Source organism: Alligator sinensis, unplaced genomic scaffold (genome assembly GCF_000455745.1).
Source record: "Alligator sinensis unplaced genomic scaffold, ASM45574v1 scaffold1232_1, whole genome shotgun sequence".
NCBI lineage: Eukaryota > Metazoa > Chordata > Crocodylia > Alligatoridae > Alligator > Alligator sinensis.
This window is the reverse complement of record NW_005842537.1, coordinates 850,726-874,395: the sequence shown is the minus strand read 5'-3', so window position 1 is coordinate 874,395 and position 23,670 is coordinate 850,726. Positions and strand designations below refer to the sequence as shown.

At 42.9% G+C, this 23,670-nt stretch overlaps 1 protein-coding gene across 6 annotated transcripts in view; it reads right to left on the bottom strand.

Annotated features, from left to right (window-relative positions):
• Positions 1-23,670, bottom strand: part of LIMS1 (LIM zinc finger domain containing 1) — a 57,632-nt gene that overhangs the window by 15,803 nt on the left and 18,159 nt on the right. For 2 of the 6 annotated variants that reach the window (XM_025213561.1, XM_025213560.1), the window contains exons 1-3: positions 17,254-17,620; positions 13,512-13,671; positions 3,541-3,607 (exon numbers count right to left, since the gene is read on the bottom strand). In XM_025213561.1, the coding sequence (XP_025069346.1) occupies positions 3,541-3,607; positions 13,512-13,671; positions 17,254-17,435 (409 nt within the window). In that variant the 5' untranslated portion in view covers positions 17,436-17,620. Of the gene's footprint in view, positions 1-3,540; positions 3,608-13,511; positions 13,672-17,253; positions 17,621-23,670 lie in introns of those variants that run through there. The other 4 variants (XM_006031886.3, XM_006031885.2, XM_025213562.1 and 1 more) reach the window with 2 other exon arrangements.

The following is a 23,670-nucleotide window of genomic DNA, read 5'->3' as shown; positions in this document are numbered from 1 at the left end:
GAGCACAGCACTGCTGAGCCTGTAAGTATGTTGAAGGTTCTTCCTACCAAGGTGCAGCACCTTATCCTTCTCTACATTGAAGGCCATCAGGTTTTGGTCAGCCCACCTGAGAGCATGTCCAAGTCAGCCTGTATCCCCCAGCCTGTCCTGCGGTATGAATGCCCTCCCCCCATAATTTCTTGTCATCTGTGAACTTTGCCAGTTCTCATCTGACTCCTGAATCCAGATCGTTAATGAAGATGTTAAAGAGTACCGGCACAAGTACTGAGCCCTGAGGGACTCCACTGGTCAGCCTGTGTCACATTGATTTGCTCCTGTCAACTAGTAACTGTATCCCCCAGCCTGTCCTGCGGTATGAATGCCCTCCCCCCATAATTTCTTGTCATCTGTGAACTTTGCCAGTTCTCATCTGACTCCTGAATCCAGATCGTTAATGAAGATGTTAAAGAGTACCGGCACAAGTACTGAGCCCTGAGGGACTCCACTGGTCAGCCTGTGTCACATTGATTTGCTCCTGTCAACTAGTAATCTTTGGGTCCGACCCTGTAGCCAGTTACCTAGCCATTGGACCATAAGATGATCAAGGCCACAGGTCCCCAGCTTAACCATGAGGACATCATGGGGAACTAGGTTAAAAGCTTTCTTGAAATCCAGATATATGACATCCACATCATCTCCCTTGTCCAGGGCACAGTTACCTGGTCATAGAACGAGATGAGGTTGGTCAGGCAAGACCTGCCAGTCACAAAGCCATGTTGGCTGGCATTCAGATGCTTGCCTTCTGTTAGTCTGCTGTTGATGGATCCCACAATTTTCTCCAGGATTTTTCCAGAGAAAAATCAGATGTCAGACTGATTGGTCTATAATTCCCCGGGTCATCCCTCCTCCCTTTCTTGAAGATAGGGACCACATTGGCTCTTTTCCAGTCTTCCGGGACCTTGCCTGGGTGCCACAAATTTTCCAATATTTTTGCCAAGGGGGATGCAATGATGTCTACCAACCCTTTCAAGACTCTTGGGCACATTCCATCTGGGCACACAGACTTGTGAATGTCCAGTTTCTCAAGGTGTTCTCTCACCTGATCCACATCAATTTTGGGCCTGTCACCCACTCCCAGGATGGTTTGCATCCTTTCTGACAGTATGATTCCCTTAGGAGGGTGAAAAACCGACGCGAGAAAGTCATTTAGGAGATTGGCCCTTTCTTGGGTGTCAGATATCAGTTGCCCCGTTGGATCTTGCAGGAGCCCAATGCTATCTTTGTTCTTTTTTTGACTTCCCACATATCTGAAGAAGGACTTTTTGTTGTCCTTGATTCCCATAGCTAGCCTGAGTTCAGTTTGTACCTTGGCTTTTTTGGATCGCTTTCTACAGGTACAGATGAGTGTTGAGTAGTTCTCTTTGGTGATGCTTCCCATTTTCCAACTGGTGTAGGCTTCTCTTTTGAGTTTAATGAGGTCCAACAGTTTCTTGTTCAGCCAAGGGGGGCTTCCTTGCCCGCTGACTACATTTCTTGTGAGATGGAATGGCTTTCCTCTGTGCTTCAAGGATTACATTTTTGAGAGATGACCATTCCTCATGTACTCCCTTTTCTAGGAGGGGTATGGCCTCTAATTGCCTGACTGACCAAATCTCTGAGTTTGCAAAAGTCAGCCTTTCCAAAGTTAAGAACTTCTGTTTTCCTGAGGGGTTTGCCTGCTCTTCAGTGAACTAAGAAGATGACCAATTCATGGTCACTGTCACCAAGCTTCCCCCCTCGATCCTCACATTGCTCACCAGGTCCTCCCCTTTGGCCAGGACCAGATCAAGCAATGCCTCTCCCCTAGTCGGCTCACAGACCTGCGTTAGGTAGAGGTCATCAATGCAAGTGAGAAAGCTATGCAATCTGTCAGATTTGGCCCTGCACTCATCCCAGGATATGTTAGGGAAGTTGAAGTCCCCCAATTGTGCATTGGGAGTGCACAGCCAGTTCCCTATTGAACTGGTTTTGACTTAGTTGGGATTGCCAGGGGTTCAGGATAGGATTTGGTGGGGAATCAGGAATCAAATCAGGAACTATCTTGGCTGAGCATAAGTGAGGCTAGACGTTTCCTCTGTGGCTCCTGCCACAAAGTGCTGGATCAGACTCTCATACCTCTAACAAGTGGCTGTTCGGGGCTACAAGCAAAGAGAGTTTTCTTCCTGCCTTGCGAATCAGGTACGCTCAGTGATAACTGAGGCAAGCAGCAGGATTAGGAAGGGGGGCGCTGATATGGAAGAAGAGGAGATTGGCGTTTTCTCCAAAACAGGAGGCATGGTAGGGCAATGGGGATCACAGAGTTTAGGGTGCGTGTTTAGAAAGTCACTGAAATATAGAGGGAAATGGAAAGGCAGCACAGAGGAAGGCAACTTGTTGGGGAGAACAGGAGGATGCAAAAAGCCCCTTGGTGTTCAGTGTGATTCACCACATAAGCAATAATGTTCATGGCCCTAGAATCATAGAAAACTAGGGCTGGAAGAGACCGCAGGGGGTCATCTAGGCCTTTCCAATTTCTTGCATACTGTGTTTGTTTTAAATTTCTCTCCCACAGCCCCTAATTCATCATTCAACCCCTCATACTTTACTACCCACAGCAGCTAAGATTTACTGGTCTGTATGCCCCTCTCTCCCAGCCCATTCTCTTTTCACAAAAAAGCAGTTCACATAAAAAGTAGGTGACTCAACAGCTGGCTTCCTGTAGAAAAAAACATTCTGAGGAGAGATTTAAGAGAGGGCAGGGTAGTGACATTTCAGATCTGCTCAGAAAAGGTGTTTCCTGCATGGAGGTAGCATGGAAGAAAGTTCAGAAATAACCACGTAAAGATTACAAGTGCTCTAATACTGTAGCAGAGAAAAGGCAAATACATTGGGCAAGTCAGTGTAATGTTAGGCAATTAAGGCTGTTTTAAATCTTACAGTGCTTGAATTTGATGTAAGGGAGAAAGGGGAGCCACGGGACTTGTGAGATAGATAAAACTATGGAGGTAGTGTTAGAGTGATGTTGTAGCAGGGATGGTCTGGGAATTATGCAAGAGGCAAGGATTTGTTCAGTGATACCTTTTATTAGACCAACTGCATAGCTGGGATACATTTTAACATCTTCCATGTTATGGTAGATCTAGAGGGATGTTGTAGCTGTGATGATCCAGGAATTATGTAAGAGGCAATAAATTTCTGGGGGGTGATATCTTTGATATCTATATCTTTTATAACTATGAATGAAGATCATCTTAATTTATCTTAATTTGTATGGAATGGAGAGAGACAATGTGGTCCTCGATTAACTGGTTATAGCACCCAAGACAGGAGATGATGAGGGCTTGTTTAAGTTTCAGTTCTAGAAAATTTTTTGCTTATATAAATGCATCAAAAGTCCAAGAACGGCTTGTAAGCGACTAATCAAACCAATAGCCAAATCACAAACTGGGCATGTTCCCAAAGGTTAGAGTTCTCTGCAAAGCTGTGTACTGACCTTTCCTTGGATGTGCAGTATACACTTTTTCATCTGGCATAAAAACTTACCACACTGATGGCAGCAAGGGGCAAAAAGCATCTGAAAATCATGTTCACAGTATTTCCTTCCTTCAAACTGCAAATGGAAAACAAACTGGGAGTTAGGTAGATAAAGATTGTGCTTCGTATTTCAAGACACAAACCTACTGTGAAAGATGGCTCACAAGGTAAAGCGCCTGGCACAAGACTTGAGCCTGCCTGGAGCTGCCCAATGTCCAATTTAGTTTGATTGTTCTCAATAGCCCAGTTGCCTTCAGGCAACCAGGCTCCAAGTTATAAACCCAAGACAACAAGAAAAAAAAAATACAATTGCTCAGTACTTCACAAACCACCAGACAGTCCAGATCTTGATCTGTCTCTGGTCTGGTCTCAGAACCAGGCCCTGGATCCTGCCTTAACTTTGTTACCAGAACCTGCCACAGTTCCAGCTCTGGTTATTGCTTTTGCCAAGTTCCTGTCGTGCACCAACCCTCCAGCCTTGCCTTTGCTCTGGACCTTTCTCTGTACGACTATGCTGAGCAGTGTTTAACAGTGGTTTCTGGCTCCAGACTCTTGGTCTAACTCCTGATGTTCCCTCCTGCTCTCTGAGTACATGACCTGGCCCTAACCGTTAAAAAAAAAGGACGCCTACACCCTGGATGGCAATAATGACCTGACTGTAGTGAAGATGAAAGATGCACAGAAACTGGTCCTTATGACAACCCCCCCTCCCCCAACTAGACAAATTGAAGAAGCAGGAATTCTGATCACCCCCCTTGTACATCTACATTAGCACATTTAGCACACCCTACACTTTTTAGTGCAATAGTAATTTCACTTTCACACAGCCAAGTATATAGAACTGTGACTCCATAGTAACATTTACATTATATCAGATAATACTTAAGTGCTGACAGGATGCTAAAAAGCTGGTGCTGTTTATAGTGCTACAGGCAGGAATTAACTTTGGAACTATATGTTCAACTTACAAAATTCCTTTCCTAGCAGGAACCATTTCCCCATAGCCCATCTGGTTGCCTCCCTGCTCTGCAATTCCCCAAAAAACAGCTTAACATGGGTAAGGAAAAAGGTACATGACCACAGCGCATCTCCATGTCAGACACTTCAGAGATTTACTATGCAAACAACTTGCTAGCGTAATGCTACTGTATAAAAGGGATCTTTGCCGGTCACAACTTTTATTGTAGAGGAATAGGAATTTAAAAATAATATTGCCATTAGATTAAAGCAGACAAAATGAGGGAGTTTATATGTATGGGACTGGATTCTGATCCCAACCACTTCCAAGTCCAGCATACTTCAGGTCTTCTTTTCTAGTTCAGGCTCCTCTGAAGAGAAAGATGTAGTGGGTTAACAGTTGCTCAGCTTTCATAGTCTTTAAGAGCTCAGCACAGTCTTTATTTCCTGAACTCACTTGCCTCACAGGAAACCCCACAAGCATATGTCAGTAATTAATGAACAAACATAAAAATAGTCCACAAGGGGTAACTCCCAGCCTGGGGCATTTTCCCAGACCCCCAAGGGGGTGACTTGGGCATTGTGCTGCTCCCTCATCACTGCAGTCTTTCCTTTCTCTCTCTGGTGCTCCTGCCTTGGTGTTGTTGCTTCCAGCCTTGCAGCCCCTGGGCCTCTTCCAAACCCTAGGAGAGCTGCTGGTCTGGTGTTGCAGCCACTATCCAAGCAACCTTTCTTTCTCTTTCTGTCTGTCTCCCAGTTTTCCCTCTGTCTCACTCTGTTTTTCTTATCTCTCTGACCCAAAGCTTTTTAACTCCCAAAGACCAGCCAATTATTGCTCTCAACTGGCCCACTCTTGTTGAGGCAGTATTGCAATCATCCTCTGCCTGCTTCCAGCTGGGCTGCAGTCCCTGAGGCAGGCAGCCTGCTACAGGTCTGTGAAATGGTTTCAAGGAAAAACTGATGCAGCACTGCAGAACATCTACCTAGACAGAACTGTAAAAATATGCATGCAAGCATGTCTGGGAATGGAAGAAAGCAGCGCTCATATTTGGGTGCCTTAAGGCATCTCCTAACCAGATGCAAATACCAGCTAACATGTCTAAACCAGACAGACATCATGATGATGCTATAAATGTTTGCCTTTTGAGTATATGCTTGTACAACACTATAGATATGGGGATAGCAGAATGTATGTTTTCTCCTGGAAATCATTTTAAAAGCTTAACTGAATATTAAGCAGAAATTGAGAAATAACATATAGAGCAATGTCTGCAGATTAGCTCCTTCATGCCTTTACTATGATGCTCTAAGGATCTGAAAAGCTTATATCTTTGTGAATCAAAATAAAGAAGTAAAAGCCAGAGTGAACTTTTAGAAGCAGTGAGCTTAGCATACACATGACTATTCCCTGGAAACTTAAAATTGCAAGCTTAGTTCTCATGCTCAACCCAATATTAAAGAATGAAAGGTTCTTTATTTTTCAACCCCTCTGATACTAGTGCAAAACAATAAGCATCATTATGTAATTCTGCCAAGTACTTTGCAATGCAATGCAACTAACACTGCAAAACAGATTCCAAAGAAGTGATTTAGAAAATGTAGAAGGTTTAGATATGCTAGCATATCAATATAAAACTGCAGTCCATTTTATCTATTTATTGACAATCATACCTTTCTCTTGCCAAACAAAACATATCTTAAACTGAGAAACCAGAATGCTTCCTATTTTATGTTAACAAATGAGAGAGTGGCAATGTAAAGGTTAATTGTGTTTGGCTAGCAGAGCCACTAACCACCACTCTGGGAAGCAGAACAGGTTTTCCTCCCTTCCGAGTTTGTGCCAGGCAGGCGTATTCCATTACTGTAAAACTTGTTTATATTTTTCAGTGATTTGGGTTCATTTTGGCTGTGTTCTCTGGGCTGAGTTTATCTAGCAATGAAAACCTGCAGTTCATGTAGACAAAGTCACTTGACTGACAAAAGAAGGAGTTCCAAGAATCAAAAGTTTCCATGTAAAAAATTCTCAATGTAACATCATCACTGATTACTTGCAAATCTCCAGGTATTTACTAAACAGTGTTTCTTCAAGGATCCCCTGGCCCTAGTACTGTTTCTGCTTGGCACAGAAAGAAAGGTCTCCAGATGACGGTGCAATATAAATAATAATAAAATTTGCAACTTGTATCATACAAAAAACTAGAACTCTGGGTTCCAAAATGATACCTTTTAATAGACCAACTGGAAAATGGCAAGAAAATTGTCCTTTTCTGCAAGCTTTCGGGAATCAAAGTCCCTTCGTCAGGCTCTGGGAAAAGTGTAGATGGTACAAGATGGTAAAAAGTCCTCATAGGTCGGAAAAAACTTCATTTTTGCACAGAGGGAGCTGAAGATGGAAGTCTGTCCCTCTGGGTCAACTTTATCATAGCAGCCTCCTGCCATAAGCCACTATTATCTTCTGGAACTCAAAGGAGAATTCACCATCACTTGTACATAATGTAAAACTTGTGAATTATTATCCAAGCCAAACTTCCTAAAAATTCAGATCCCACTCCTAGAACTTTCTTGAGTGCTTGAACTGTTTGCTCCACTTTTTCAGGGGAAGAGGAGAGAAAAGAGTTTTCTCATGTCCTTTCTCGTATCACAGTTACAGTAGGCTCTACTCCTGAAGAAGCAGCCCTATGAAAGGGAACTATATGACAAGTCTCTTTTCTGACCATACAGTAGCCACTCTAAATGGAAGAGTGATGACTGATGACATTCAGTATCACTGAGTGGGTTACTGGCTTACTGTTTACTTGAACGTTCTGATTTACAAATTGGCAGATTTATATCAGTGGTCCAGGATTATGGTTCACTGCCCCTCTGGACATGCTGGCACCAAAATTCCCAATTTAAGTAGATTGTTTTGCTGTTATTAGTAACAATGCATGGTCACGTACCTGTTATAAATCTCTAATGAGAACATTCCATTGCCAAATTATGGTATAAAACTAGAGGTAAACTAGTGAATCCAAAGCACAAGAGTGTCTGGAATGGAGATTGGTTTTAGATAAGAAAACACGCTAACTTGGTGAGGCCAAACAAAGGAAAACAAGCATTTCAAAGCAAATAGTAGACAAGGACTCCTATGTTACACTACAAACAAAACTTACTTCAACCCACAAACCACAAGACCAATAATGGTTGGTTAATCAACAACTTAAAAGGAAAACTTTAAGATCAATTTTTTGCATGTGCTTGAGGCCAACAAAAGTCTCACTAAGTCTGTAGGGACATGGGCTGGGTAAGAATCTTTACTCCAGCACTTAGCTGCAGCTGCAGTTATCCTAAAGACGATGTGAAAAGAGCTACGTAAAATGTCTAGGAGTTCTTTGTCTGACCAGGATTCTTGCGTCAGCACAGCTAACCAGAACTACTGCACTGATGCCAACGCCCGATTGTAGATGCACTGCACTGGTGTAATACAGGGCATGTTTCATTGGTAATAGGTCTACAGAGAATCACAGGCAGCAGTGACAGGACAGGGAGCAGAAGCACAGCAGCAGCTTGGTCAGGGAGCTGAGCAACAAAATGGAGTAGCACTCAAGGAGGTTGTGGGGCTAATTTGTGGCTTGCATGCCAAAAAAGGTTGGGTTCACTGGGTTAAAGCATGATCAGATAATCCTAGAAGAGGACTGTGCCCTATGCTACAAAGAAAGGCGAGGGCTACTGGGATTTTTTTTGTCTATTTGACCAGGGGAAGAATTTCTGCCTCACCCCATATCTACTAACCTGTTTGACCCTATATCTATGACCTAGCCCCAAAAGACAGGCACCTGAAAGGTCTGTCACGCAAGCAGAGCAGACAAATGCAAAATGATAAACAGCTAATTACCATTAAGAAAATCAGTGTATTCTAAGAAACTCCCTCCTCGAGTTGCAGTCAATGCCCAATGTTTTAGTGGACGGGGAAAAAAACCCCAGAAGCCAATAATTAACTTATGGGTGGGGGGGAAGGGAGAAGAGGGGAATCTTTCTGGGCCACACAGGGAACTAGTAGAAGCCCCAAAGCATGGGTTTTGCAGATACCTTTCACAAAAAGGTCAAACTTCTTTTTGACCTCCTCATGAGGATATTAGATACTCCACTATGCATATGACAAACATACTGCTACCTCAAGAATACCCCTGGGTTATCATACCATATATTCTATAAACTTGAGAACCATTTGAAGCCATTCAGATCCTCTGATCCCACAATTTTTTCAGAAGACTGCTCCAGACATTCACTTCTCTGAAAATAAGAAAGCTTCTTCTAGTTTCTAATTTTTTTCATGACTAGCCTGTATTATGTATCTGATCTTGTGTAGACATTGTTTAACATGGCTAGTTCTTCCCCCTCCCTAATGTTCACTAAAAAGTAATCTGTCTAGAAAAGGCCTAAGAATCTATCACCTGAGCACACAGATACCCAGAGTGATGACTAGTTAAGAGAACTTTGAAGTGGCTTAGGGATGGAGGAAGGGGACACCGTGATTGTTAATAGTTGGAGACTTCTTCTGTAGAAGATGCTTAGGGCAAGAAAACCAAGGATTTAGGAGAACAGGCCTTCTGGATCCTTGTCAGAGGATGTAACAAGCTGAAATAAATCTTCTCACAAGAAGAGAACAGTTTTAGGTACAGGAGTCATACGTTTGTTGGTATAAAGAGAAATTGCCAGGCCAAAGGAGAAAGAGTAGCATGACTGAAGACAGAGATACCACTGGAAAGTCAAATACAACACAGGACTTTTCAAGGTCACTTATCCTAATCAGTATTACTCCCTTTCTAACACACTTATTTAAAAGAAGGATTCTGTATTTATTTGAATACAAGACAAGGCCAAGTGAAACAATGTGTCCTGCCCTGGCAACAGACAGCTGTCAGGCCCTATCTCCAAGATCAGAGCTGGAGCTGGGACAATGACCGTTGCACTCATAGCTACGTGCTGCCCAGGCCAGCTCCAATCTCAGAGCCATGGCTGGGACAATATTCCCTGCCCCTGCAGCTGCCTGTTGCTGGGGCCAGCTCTGATCTTGGAGCTGGCCCCAGCAGCAAGCAGCTGCAAGGGCAGGGGACAACATCCCAGCTCCAATCTTGGAGCTAGGGTCCAACAGCTGCCTACTACTGGGGTAGGGGACAATGTCCCAGTCCCCACTCCAAGATCGGAGCAGGGGTTGGGCAGTAGGCAGCTGCCCGGGGTAGGGGCTTGGGGTGAGAGGCAGCTGCCCCAGGGTGCAACAGGTCCCCCCACCTTATAGAGCCCAGGCCTTATCCTGGTGCCCCCTGCCAGAGCTCCCCCTGGCTGTTACATGGGAGCAGAGCAGAGCAGGAGTAGCTCTACCCTGAGATGCTCACGTCAGGAGCAAATTTGCTCCAGATGGGCACACACATAGACGAGCTCTTAGCACAGTAAGGATTCTGCACATTAACTGCACGTGTAGACATGCCCAGCTTGTACAGTATATAAGTACAAAAGTGCTATTTAAAAGTATGTTTATGGAGTACATTTGCTAAAACTTGCAGCAGTTTTCAGAAAAGGTAAAATGCATCAATGTTGGATAAGCCAAGTCTATTGGTACCTGTACTAATTTGCCTACATGCACCTTACTGCAGGCATTTTTATTTCAAGGTCAATGTTTTCAAATTTGCTCCTCACCTCCATGTACTCAGGGAGAGCGGGGTCTGATAGTAAGGGAGGGAGGGGGGATACCTCACCCCCCCCCCCCCGATTTATTTTCCCTGCTGTAGCAGGGGGAAGGGGACAAATTCAAGGCAAACCTCCAATAATTAGATTCTATACCTGGAAAATTATAACATTTATCATTTTTCCATATATAGAATCTAATTATTGGGGGCTCATCTTATATTCAGGGATATCTTGGATTCAAGTAAATACAGTAATGCCTTTGTAGCAAATGGCAATTTCTATACAAGCTAGGAGCTACCTCCTTGAAAGTAAAAACATCACACAACTAAACTCACTGGAAATTAATTTGACCAATGATACTGAAGAAGGGCTACTTTTATCTCTAGTATAATCTATCAACAGTTACCTTTGCCTTTAAGAGGAAGGCTCACTTTAAAGTAAAACAGGTGCTTTAAAACAGGGGAGGAGAATGTTAAAGGATGCATTAAACAGATAATGGTGGGGCACTTGCTCCCTTCTAAATGCAAAAAGCCTAGCCACAAATGCACCCGAGAAGAACAGGGGAACAAGATCATGCCGAGGCTTTGCATGGGTATTGGTTGGAGTCATGTTGATCTAAGGACATAGGCAGACAAGGTTATTTGGGTAAATCTGATATCTTTTATTAGATCAACTAAAATAGTTGGAAAAATTCTTCTTTGCAAGCTTTCAGGTACAAGCATTTTTCTTCTGGCTGAGGAAGTATGCAGTTGTTCCATGTTCTTCCTGGACAGGAAAGAATAGAATGGAAGCCCGAGGCTGTGCATAAGCACTAAAGAGATTTTACTCATTTTTGGGGCTAGGTGCAAATATGCTGATCTGCAACTTAAGCCTTTCCTTCCAGTGTTCCTGCACTATCCTACATAAGAGGTGTTTCAAAATCTTCACGTTTGCAGAAGTCTGAAAGCACTAAAATGCCAGTTCCACAGCAGCCAGGGTAGCAAGTTGCCAGCAAATCCACAGAAATCACCCACCCAGCCTCAGCCTCCTCTGAAAGCAGCCAAAAGTAAAAGCAGCTAAAGCTAAAAATGGAAAAAGGAAGAGCTGTGTTTGGCTCAGAGAAAATTCAAGAATTTGGAATTGCTTGGGAAGAAAGGAAATCTGAGACTCAGCTCCTGGAACTTGGAAATGGCTATTGAAATATTGAGCTTGGAAATGGCTATCCAAAGCCTATCTGTAAGAACTGAACTTGTATGTTAAGATATGTTTTTAATCCACTTCCGTTTGTTGCCTAGAATGCCCACTCAGCTAAACCCTTGGCACCATACCATGATGATGCTCTGGTGAATTCATATGACCAAGATTTCTCTGATGTCAGTACTCCTGCATTGATAGCAAACATATAGTTTCAGGTTTTCAATTTTGGATAAGATCTTAGTATGTTTTCTGAGTCTTAGCACACAAAACCATCAAAAACTATTTAATGATACAAGTCCTCTCCAGTGTTAAATACTATCCACAGTGACAATATCCCAAACTAGATCTCAGTAAAGAAAGTGGCAGGATGATTTTATATTTATCTCATCACAGGAAATTAATATTTTACACCAATGTGTATTTAAACTGTCAGAATCATTATGTTGCCTCTAAAATGAACCTCATTACAAATACATGCCTGTGACAGACATTTCTGTTAAAGATTTTCAAACTAGAGTGCATATTCCATCATATATAGAGACAACATTTCAAGCAGAGCTGCTTCATGTTTACATCATTAAATGACTAATGATTATATCCTTAAATGGAATCTTCTGGACTACTACAGCACTGATTTACTGCTTAACTGGAACACTACATGTAGCCTAGTCATCCTCACGTACATCACAGCTCAGTGAAAGAGATGGCAATTTACAGCAACAACACTGTGGAAAGCAAACTGTCACACTCTTTAATTAAATAATGAGTGTGCTTCTTTTCATACTGTATTATGTCTGATACACCTCAGATCCCTACACAATTTCTCCTTTTGTTAGATGGTTGTCCCCATTTTGAGAACACAGTATGACATAAATCTTCCTGTGCTTTCAACCACTATTCCAATTTAGATTGCAAACTATTTAGGCTGTGATCCTATTACGTTAAGTGCTGTGTGAAGCACTAAATAAGATGCCTATATACAAATGCTTCAGTCATAAATAAAAAATTAAATAGAAAAGTCTAAACTGAATCAGCATTAAGGGTGTAACTGGGCTAGCATTGTCTTGTGGCAAAAGCACTGGACGTGAAGTGAAGGAAATCTTGTTTTTAGTCTCAAAACTGCCCCAGACATCCTGTGTGATCATGAAAAGTTACTTAGGAACAAGATTTTGAAAAGACTGCGAGGGTGTGAGGAGGTTTTGAAATCTGGTCTTTAATCTTTTTGAGCTTCTGTAAACTAGAAACAAAGCTGTTCCACATTGCAGGCAATCGTTTTTCTTACATATCAATTGCTCAATATCATACCATAGGCAAAATCCTCTCTAAGGCCATTGCTGATCCATCAATATCATACCATAGGCAAAATCCTCTCTATGCCCATTGCTGATCCCCAGCCATTACTCAGAAAAGGGAAAAGGCAACTGGATTATGACACATTTGACCTCTGGGTTTTTGAAAAAACATGGTGAGGTGTCTTCCCATGCAAAAACATAAGAACTTCTCTAATTCAGAATGACCCCTGAGGGCTGTGTCTAGGAAGTGAGTCACAGAAATGACACATTCTGCACCCAGGATGCAGTGGGATGAGCAACGGCTACAGCATTAAAGCAAAACCAACTTTTCACTTTGGCTACTTTAGGAAGGTGATGTTTACTAGAAAGGATCCTGAATTGACCCAGTTGATCTGAATCCCATCTGGCTTTCCGTATATTCAGATCTGAAGCTCAGTCTCATGGCTTGAGCTCATTTCTAACAGAAAGTATTTGGGAAAAGTCTGAGTTGTATTGAAGCCAATGACAAAATTCAGTGAGGACTTCAGTGGAGCCAGAATTTCATTCTACATTTATTCCATTTTAGTAGCTCTGTTTTCTCTGTGCCTCAAGCGTAATATGTAGCATGTGTCTTCATACACTGTAAGGAAAAGCCTGCATTTACCACAATGCTTGGGATAACCTAGTAGGTTTTTGCCCATCACTAATTCTGTGACTAAAAAAGATGTTAACATTCTCAAATTGCAATGACATTCTCTATATTGGCATAGAAATGCTTCTCCTCTCTTCTGGATATCTATTTTCAAAGAACGATACCACATTTTGCATTACATGAACAGGTGCATTTTCCATTTACACCTTAAAAAGGAAACCCAGGAAGTCAAGAGAAAAATATTTTAACTTGTTTACCTCATAGAAGAGCCCTTCAGGGAACTGCTGAAAGCACTGGGCACACACAAAACACTGCTCATGGTACAGTTCACCATTGCTGTTAACGATTTTCTCAGCAGGTGCGAAGCCTCCTCTGCAGCGCTCACAGATGGCATTTGCAAGAGCATTTGCCATATTGCTGTAATGAAAGCAAAATAAAACAGGAAAAAGATTACACTGCTTCTCTGAAAGAAAGGGATAAAGAAGAAGAAAACTTCCAGATCCCTTGATTTTAACTTTTTTTCTTCTCAAAAGCCACCTAGCCTTATCCAATTCCCACTGAAGTTTTTCTGAATAACAGTGTTTAAAGTGCCACCATCATGCCTTGCCATGTGCCTGATTTCAGACTAGTACAGCTAACTACCTCTTTATACATTGACTTCAATTGGAGCTGAGACAGTTCTACAGACAGAAAATAGTAAAACGTCATTTAAATCCATCCCCCGTCCAAGCCCTTTAGTAATAGCATATTTGCAGATTTGTGTGAAGGGAAAAAACAGGTAGTTTTCTGTAACAAGACAGAAGATGAAAATAAAATTATAATGGTTATGCAAAACAAGAGCCCAGCTTATCACTAATTAAAAATTGGTTTTCCTCTGTGAGATGAAACCAAGAATATTGCTCTAAAATGCACGTAAAACCAGTACAAAGTATCTAGGGCATCAATGCACAGGAGTGGAATTCATAGTACTTAGCTTCTGTGGCAGAAATAACCAATGCACAGAAGAGTGCTCTTAAGAAATATTAATTTTGCAAAATAATTCCAGCTACATGGAATCTGAATCAGAGACTTGAAAACCACCCACGTAAATAACCTAGGTACTTCTGGGTTCCTAGGCATTTGTAATAAAATGTTAATGCAACATCTGCAAAAATCAGAAACCAAACTCACTCTTCAGGTTTGAATATTCAACTGCAATAAATCAGCATTGCTCCATATCTGTCAACTGGGGGACCTGGCTCTAATTTTTTTAAGCCCTCGGACTTTAGGCTGTTTCCTTGCTTACACCTAAATTCACAAAAGTCTTTGAGGCAGAGCTCTCTACCTGTACCTTTATGTGGGGAGCAAATACAGGGCAAATGATCAATTTAAGAATATCTGGCAAACCACTTGCAGAACAGTTATAGAGTATAGATAAAACCCATTTAAGGGATGTGAATTTTCTGGTAAGATGATTGACTGAGGTATTTTTATAAGAGAAACTGTTTCTATTCTTCAGTAAGTAAAAAGATGATTTCTGTGTTTGACAGGAAGTCATGTTGCATCCATATAAAGGGAGAGCAACATCCTCTATAACAAGGGTTGCCAACCTGCAGCACAAGTGTCACAGGCGGCCTGTGTGTATGGCTCATGGCAGATCAGGGAGAGGAGAAGCAGCACAGTCACAGAAAGCAGAGCTGGAGATTGGGCAAAGTACAAGGTAGGGAGCAGAAAACAGAGCAGCAGACCAGGCAGAGCATGGGGATTAGAATGGCACTCAGGGGGTACATCTACACATGAGCAATAAACTTGGCAGCTTTTTGCTTCCAAGTTTATTGCTCCTGGGAAGCTCCCTGGCATGTGGTTTAGACGCGTGCCCAAACTGCAGCATACTGAGCCAGGTCTGAGCAGCCTCGGCTGGCAGGGAGTCAGGGGGGTCAGCCTGCCAGCCTGGAGCTGCTCTGACCAGGCTCAATGTGTTGCACAGGGACTGGATAGGGCACAAGTGTGCTCCAGTGTGGGGCGAGCCAGCAGACAGCCTCTGCACTGAAGCACCCTCATGCCCTAGGCAGTTGGGTCTGAGTCTACACATGTGCAGCTGTGCACAAAAAACTGCAGCAGGGTAGGACTTGTAAATACTCTGCTGCAGAGTTTATATTAGTTTCCTGCATCCTAACAGGGGTGCATGTCGAGACGCAGAGACATTTACTGCAGAATTAATTGGTCAGCTTTACAGTAAATGCCTCATGTAGGCACACTCAGGGACAGTACAGGGCCAATTTGTGGCATGCCTGCCAAAAAGGCTGGATGCCGAGTATTACTTTGCAGGTATTAGTGTCCTCAACTCCAACTGACTTCCTCTGTACAAAACTTGCGTCGGTTCATGGTATTACATTAACACAGATTGTGAACAGATCTGTGATTCAAGGACTAGACTCCTAAATCACCTCAAGACCCATCAGTGAGCCTTGGCAGAGATCATCCTTGAATTGAGGGAGTGCCAACGATAATTAACACAGTTCTTATTAAATGGTTCCAAGCTGAGGAACTATATTTATTCTTTATACCAGCGAGTCTCAACAAGGAAACAGAGATCTTTTAAAGGGTGATATTAGCACTGTTAGGTGCTCCAACATGATTCATAAGATAAAACCAGTGATTTCAAATAGGAATCAATCGTGTCAGAAACCTTCTATCTTGCTGTGGTCGTTTTGAGTTCTTTGCAACAGAATAATTGCTCTAGTATTTTTTATAGTCACAAAACTAGTAAAAACCAACTCATTTTCTGAGGGGTGCTGTCTAATGAGGGGTGCCTCAAATCTGAAAAAGCTGAGCAGCACCGTACATAGATTCCTGGCGGCCCCACATGAACTTTTAGTATCAGGCCCCGCTTCACCAGAGATCGTGATACTATTAATAAAAAAATTACCATTTTCAGGCCCCCTATTTGTCTGGGCCCTGGGCAGCTGCCCGGTTCGCCCATGCCTGTGTTCGGTCCTGAAGCTGAGAACTACTACCTAACACTACACCACAGAAAAATAGCAAGCCCTGCTTAAAACAGCACTTGCCTGGTTATTAGTAATCTGCTGGTTTTTCTATTCTACAACTCTTTTCAGAAGAGGGTGACAGTAGCTGCATTTTCCACATAAACCTCAAGAGTATCAGATCAAGAGTATTCCATTTCTCACAGGGTCTCAAGCAAATGCACGTGTGTGCACGCATGCACGCATGCACAAATAAGAAACGTAAAGAATGTCTAGCTGTATTGCTAACTGCCTCTCTTCATAAACTACTTCTGTCAAAACTATTGTGCTTTTTCAAAGGGAAACAGGTTATTTCACACCCTATCTACTGAAAAAGTGTCCAGATTTGGTGTGAATATTGAACACAGTATAACTTGCAACCTTTTCTATAGCTCGACAGCTTTTGCACAGAAAAGGTGAACAGATATTGTACCTTAGAATTTAACTTCAAGCATTTCTTGGATACAAAGTACTATCTAACCACAAGTAGTTGGTGAAGAAACTTCGAAAAGCATAGCTTTTAGCAAAACCAAAAAAACCCAGAAACAAGCAAACAAACAAAAAACCCCTCACCCTCAAAGCTTTCTTTTCTCCCTGCAGAACTCTCAAATACTTAATTCACTTTACTTTGAGAAATGTCAAAATTTCCTAATGGCAACATAAGCTTACTATTTGTTATGGTAATCAGTAATTATCCACCAAAATGTAATAAATAGAAAGTTACGGTACCAGTAAGATCATTTGTACCTTTTTCCCCAAAATTTGTACAAACTAATATCCAAGTCTCACACACATAATTTGCTTTGCAAGTGCAAAATAGTTCATTAAAAAAAATCACGTGGGGATGAAAACTACCAATTAATCAATCACAACAAGTGGAATTGCACTAGAGAATGGATCAATCCTATTCTATACAAAATAAAACGAGTAAAGACAACTACAGATGTTAAAAGGTGATCTGTCAAATAACATCCAAATGCTGAGCAAGTGAACTTACGATCTTGCGTAAAAGTCACAAAACTCTTTGTATACTTTTATTTCACTGTGCCTACGCTGTAATTTTGACACTGGTTTTTCGCCTTCATTTCCTCTGATATCGTAGGCATCCTGAGGGACCTTGTGTGGAGCGTCTTCAGTCTCTGGAATCAGATAGGAGCAAGCTCTGCTTTGGAATTCCATCCTTCGTTAACTATTATGAAAAATCCACTGTAATACTCAAAAGGAAGCTGCAGACAAAAATCCAGAGAAACAATATGCAGGAATCCTCCTTGTTCCCAGGGAAGTGATTTATTTTCACAGTGTCATGTCAGTTAGCTCAGCTTGTCGAGCACTCTGGTAGAGCTTCACGTTAAGAGCTCAGCGGCAGAGCAGCTAGAACGTCATGCTGCTATTTACTAAGGGGTCACTGGAAGCTGAGGAACACATTCCATTACAAGGTTGTAATACAAACTTGGACAGTACATCAGGGCTTCACTATCTATTGCCGATAGAAGAATTCTAGTCAGGCACAGAAGAGCTATTTTATGAGTAAACTTGTACAAGCGAACACATTAATTGTCAAGCTCATCAAGTTACTAGAGGAAAAAAGTACTAGGTAGAAAAAAAATGACCACAGTGCTACTTTATCATGAAAACACTAACACTGAAAAACATACAAGAAATATTTTGTCACTAGATGAAGATTGTTTTTAAACTTCTGGCAAACTAAATTGTAAAAATAGCCTTTTGCACTACTAACGAGTCATTCTTAGTTAAGTAGTCTGAGATTATAGATCAACAAGGACTTAAACTGCAACAAGGGAAATTTAGATTGGATGAACTCTCTCACTAAGAGGGTGGTTAATCACTAGAACAAACTACCTAAAGAGGTTCTGGAATCTCCTTCATCACCACACATTTTTAACTGAGGGTTAGGCAAACACTTGGCTAAAATGGTTTAAACCGAGGTATCAAAGATATGGCCCATGGGGTCCAACAGCTGGCCCCTGCCCCTGAGTCTCGAGTTGAACCACGTGAGGTGTGCACTGGACTGGCCCCATGCGTAGGGCCCAAGACATGCCAAATGCGATGCCTGCTCCAGCCAGTGTAGGACATGCATTGCATGTACAGACCACTCTGAGACCTGCACTACAAGCAGCACCCGCACACAGCCAGTTCAGGACCCCTCCGCCCGCCACACACCAAATCTAATAGCCGTGGCGCTTGCTCTAGGACTGTGCTGCACAACCGGTTTGGGACATATGCTGTGTGTGATCCACATCCCAGACTGGCTGGAGCAGCTGCTGTATCTAGCATGTGAGGAAGGGCATGGGACTCATTTGGCCTGCAGGGCTGGCCCTGAGTCATTCACCTGGCCTATGCACTGGTCCTGTGCCACTCATCCAGCCCATGGAGCCTGATCACTTTGACACCTCTGGTTTAAATAGTCATGACTCTTCCTTGATCAGAAAGGGCTGTCCAAGATCAGGGGTTGGTATCCTATAGTCTCTGGGCTGTAGCCAATGGATATGGTAACCTACAGTCTACCCTGCAGAGCCTATAGATCCAAGAGGACTCTAGTGGTATTCATGGAGCAGGAGGGCCTCATTCATGCTATGTTGCATTGCAGCTAGGTAGAGTGTGTGGAGGTTATTCCAGCCTGTCACCACAAAAAGGCTACCAATTGCTGGATTAAATGACTTCTTAGTGGTTCCTACCAACCATATTATTCTGATCCTATAACAATTTTCTTCCTAGAAAAGCAGAGGGTTTTTTTTTCCATTTTCCTTTCATTAACAGAATTGCCAAGAAAGGTGTAGTTAACTATGTTAGAAACAGTGATAACAAACTTGATTTTCAGTTACCAGGCTGTGCTTGCAGCACTGTACTCATAGAAAAAGTCCTATACAGATTGGAAATCTGAAAAGGGAAGAGAAGAGAGAAAACCATCCTGTTATCACATGGATGACAATTCCTGATGCTGAATGACACCATTTTTTCGTATTATTTTAATGCTACATTCTTCTTAAAAACAATATCATTTTCCAAGTTCTACCAATGGTAGGCCTCTTAGAGTAGTTATCTCACCCCAGGAGATTATGCATCTTTCGGTTCCATAGGAAGGTCAGATAAAGTCAGGACTGGCAGCCAGTAACTATGCTCTCTTGCCATACTCTAGCTGGTTAAAATCTGATACCTGTGACACAGATGACAGGCCTAACCTCTAACAGCTTTGGACTTTCAAACTGAAATGGATAGCCCAAGTAACTAAGTGATGTGTCACAGTCAACTGACTCTCATTAGCAACTGGTTAAAAATGCACAGTAAAGCCACGCACACGTTACCTTGTTGACAGGAGTGGTTTTGGTATCTATGCTTGTTACTGTGTAGCATGAGAAAGCCAGGGCAGAGATCAGGGAGAGACTAACTAGGAACGAACACTTGAGCTCGCAAACACAGAAAACTGACAATATTAAGGGAACTCCAATAAAGCTTCTGTTTCTTAGGAAATGCCAGCGGCTTTAAAAAAAAGGAAAGGCCCTGTTTGTACTACAATTTTTGACCATGTTGAAAATAACGATCGGCACAGCTGGCTGACTCCAAATAATGTTCGAGGCAACATTGAGTATGGTTAAAAATGGCAGCAAGACACCCTTAGCAGAGGCCTAGTCTGACACTTGGCTGTTTTTCTGCCACCAAGCTGTGTTTTTGCTGTAAGGGACAAACAGAGATGTTGTGCAACTGGTTTGCGCCTGTCCTACATCCACTTTCTCTTGGCTGTATGACGCTCTGGAGCATGCTTCCCCCATGTGCAGCTTGCAGTTTTCTGTGGGCAGGTCCTACAGGCATTCTAGCCACAGACTAAAAACTCACTGGATTGCAGCCTGGGGTGTCACAGGACATGCCTTTAGCATATGGCTCAGCAGAAGCACTGGGTCACATGCTCCAACATGGCTTTGATGCCAGAATTGCTGTCATGTAGACACAAACTGAACCTGACGTGCTACCTGTCACTAATTAAGGAGGTGAGATTTTTTTTAAATGACTTAAAAGACACTTTACCAGTATAATGGAGACAGGACTTAGCACCACCTGTACTTCATATAATGATGTCTGAATCAAACATTTTTCCTCCCCCATTCCCCCGCCCCCACAGTGTAATCTTGAAACAAAATATGTGGCAGGTGCATGGACAGGAGACAAAATCTGTAGCTGTTTCTGTGGAACATTTACAAGTACTTTAATCCGTTAGAGCAGAAGTCTGCAATCAAAAGCTGCAGACATGCGGCTTTGGCAGCATTTGGCAGTAGGGACAAGTGAAGGCTGAACCCTCTCCCTGTGGCTTCAGACAGAAACTGCGATGATGGCAGCAGGGTCCTAGTGCCATCTTGACACACACTGTTCCTCTACTAAGCCTTAGTGCCACTCTTTTATTGATTAATCCTGCCCTTCCTGTGGAACTAAGAAGGCAAAGAAGCTTCATCATGATACTGTATCATTAACCCAGGGCTAGTGTGCATCAAGAGGTAGTCTTTGTCACAACCCAAGGGTGTGATTTTTGTTTGTGCGCGCTTCGGCACTGCTGAATTATTTCCTGCCACTTGTAGCTTTCTTTGCAGGGTGCATTTCTTCGTTGCAACACAGAAATGCACATTGCAAGGAGTTCCCGCCATTTGTATTCAAATTCGTGTCCCACTATTGGTCAGTTCTAAATTATTCCTACGTGGCGGCTAGCAATTGGCTTGCTAGCCATATAAGAGGCTTGAGTGGTTTCCGCCCAAGTTGGAGGACTCCACGAACATCAGGAGGAGGAGACTTCACATCTCGTGAAGATCTCTAAGCGCTGTGGAGCCTATTGGACCCAGCATGTATTTCAAGAAGGCTATAGGGGTCTGATCAGCCTCTCGCCTCTCCCCGTCGCCGCCTAATCCCTCGACGTACCCTTCCCTGTGCGCACAAGTTCCACGGAGCCTAGCAATCTTCATGTGAGTGAATCCAGAGCTCTGTCTGAGTCCTTACACTGGGACTTAAGCAAAGTTTTCCTGGAAGTTTTCCAGCCTGCACCGCGACCATCTACAGTGTAAGTAAACAATCTTAAATCAACCATTAAGCGTCCATGCCTAATTCTAGTGTGCCGCCTGCCTTCCCCGACCTGGCGTGTCCGGGCTGCTGGCCACAGCCTGCCGTGCGAAAAAAAAGGGCCTCGGACCGCTCCCGGCCCGCACAGTCTTAACATGGTGCCCACTGGGCACCATTAGGGTTTACAGTTTCCCAGTTTATGAATTAAAAAAATCCTCCTGGATTGTAAAGCATTCATCCAGGGGAATAAGTTCAAGGTGCAAACAAAAGCACACAAAAAGGCCCAAACTGTATTTGTACTGGTAAGGCACCTCCCATTTAAATGTTTTAACACAGAGTGAAGCCTGGATATCAGAAGCATTTTAGAGGTGGAGAAAAGTAGCAGTGGCGGCTGGTTTGGAAGTGCTGGCCTTTCTGGAACTGAGCTGTGTTATTTCAGCCTGCTGCTCTGAAAAGCTTGCCAACCTATGGACGAGAATAAACGCCTGTTGTTTCTACAGGCTAAGCTCATTGGAAATGCCAAGATTCCTTTGTTTCCCTCTATTTTTCTTGCCCACAAAGCCCTCTGTATGCTACTTTCCCATCCCCCTGTATGCCTGTGGGACCCCAAAAGCCAATTCCTCCTCATACCAATGGCTCCTACGTGTCTCTTCATTCTGCCCCTCCCTGAATTTTCCCTTTCCTATCTGGGGAGGAGAACGATGCATGGCCCTCATTTTCCCTTTCCACTGTTATAAACAAATGGATAACAGAGGCACATCTTCAAGTGGAACAGAAGGCGCAGCAAGCTTGTATTATAAAGGAATAACTGGCCAGCTGTCAGATGCATTTTGTATGCTAGATGCTTTTACAGTTCCTAGGCCTCTTCATTCAGTAACAAAATGGCTTTCTGGCAGGTAAGCCCTGAGTGTTCAACTGTGAAAGCTCTAGGCCAGTGATGTTCAATCACAGTGATGCTCAATCAATGTGCCCCAGCCCAGAAAATAAGGCAGGTAAGAGCAAGCTCAAGCTCTCTGGGTCTAGCTGCTCCCCTTGCCCAACTACCCAGCCTCACTGCAAGAAGGGAAGCCCTGTGATAAAATAAATGCGTTTTTTAAATGAGGTGTCATTCAATTCATAAAAGGTATGGAGGGGTGCCTTGTGTCCAGTGAGAGGTGCCTCACATGTAAAACAGTTGAAAACCTCTTGGCCCAGATTCCATTCTCTCTTCCTCTGGTATTCAGGAACAAATCCAGTAAAATCAACAGACATGTAGCTGTAAGTCTAGCTAGAGTTCTAGCAGAAGCTCCCTGCGTTTATTTTACATCTGTAGTCTTATCACTAAAACCAGCTAGGAGATTAACACAGGCCCTGCCCTGCATGCTGAGAATTTGAGGGAACACAAACTTTGCTCCACAATTCCTTCTGAAGATGGTGGGAGTCAGATGGGCAGAGCGGCACGAAACATTTTAATTTGCAAACCCAAATAAGCTTGTATTACTACTCTAACACACGATAGAGAAGATTACACAGTAGTTTACATTGCAAACAAAGAGACAGGTTACCCTGCTTGTCACAGTACAAAAGGGAAGGAGGCAGAGGTGACTATGAACCATTCATGTATCCCCGGGATTACAGACTGTGTAGACTACTGCAGGGGCTGAAATGGCCCAAGCTTCAATCAGCAGTTTCACAGACTCCTCTGATTTACAGCAGTCTCCTAGGAGCAATGCAGGGGGTGTCTCCCCTGTTTGCAAACTGAGTAAGAAAAAATGGATCAAGGATTCATAGGGCAACAACTGAAGAGCTAATTAAGGATGTGAAAAAGGGAAAAGGAAGTGGTAGTTTTCCTTCAAATTCTTTAAAAAATAGGAATATTATTCCTGGTGCTGAGGGAGGGCATCAGAAAGGATAACACTAAGAACTGGGTAAGGACATAACAGAGAGTTAAGAAGGGGAAAACTCAGGTATCAGGCAGGGGGAGTGGTGACATTACAACAGTGATACAGGTGGAGGATCAGTTTATTGGTGCTTTAAAGTTTAAGACAAGGCACCTACATTTGATATGGTAAGAAACAGGAAAGAACTGAAATTAACCTTTTGAAAATGCAGGTTCACAATGAACTGGACACAACCCCAACTATAACATTATGAAAGGTGGGTAGTAGCGTATTACTAATGTTAATTAAAGCAGCTTTTAATAGAAAGTGTGTGCTCCTTTGCCAGCTGGCTGGTACATGAAGAATTACTACTGCAAAGCTCCTAAACCCCTCCTGAGTGGATTCTTTAAAACCAGGCTGAACATTTTGGCATTTGCCCAAGAAAATAGGGAGACTTTTATAGAGAAAGCTCTGCGGGCAGCAGCAAGTCCTGCTGA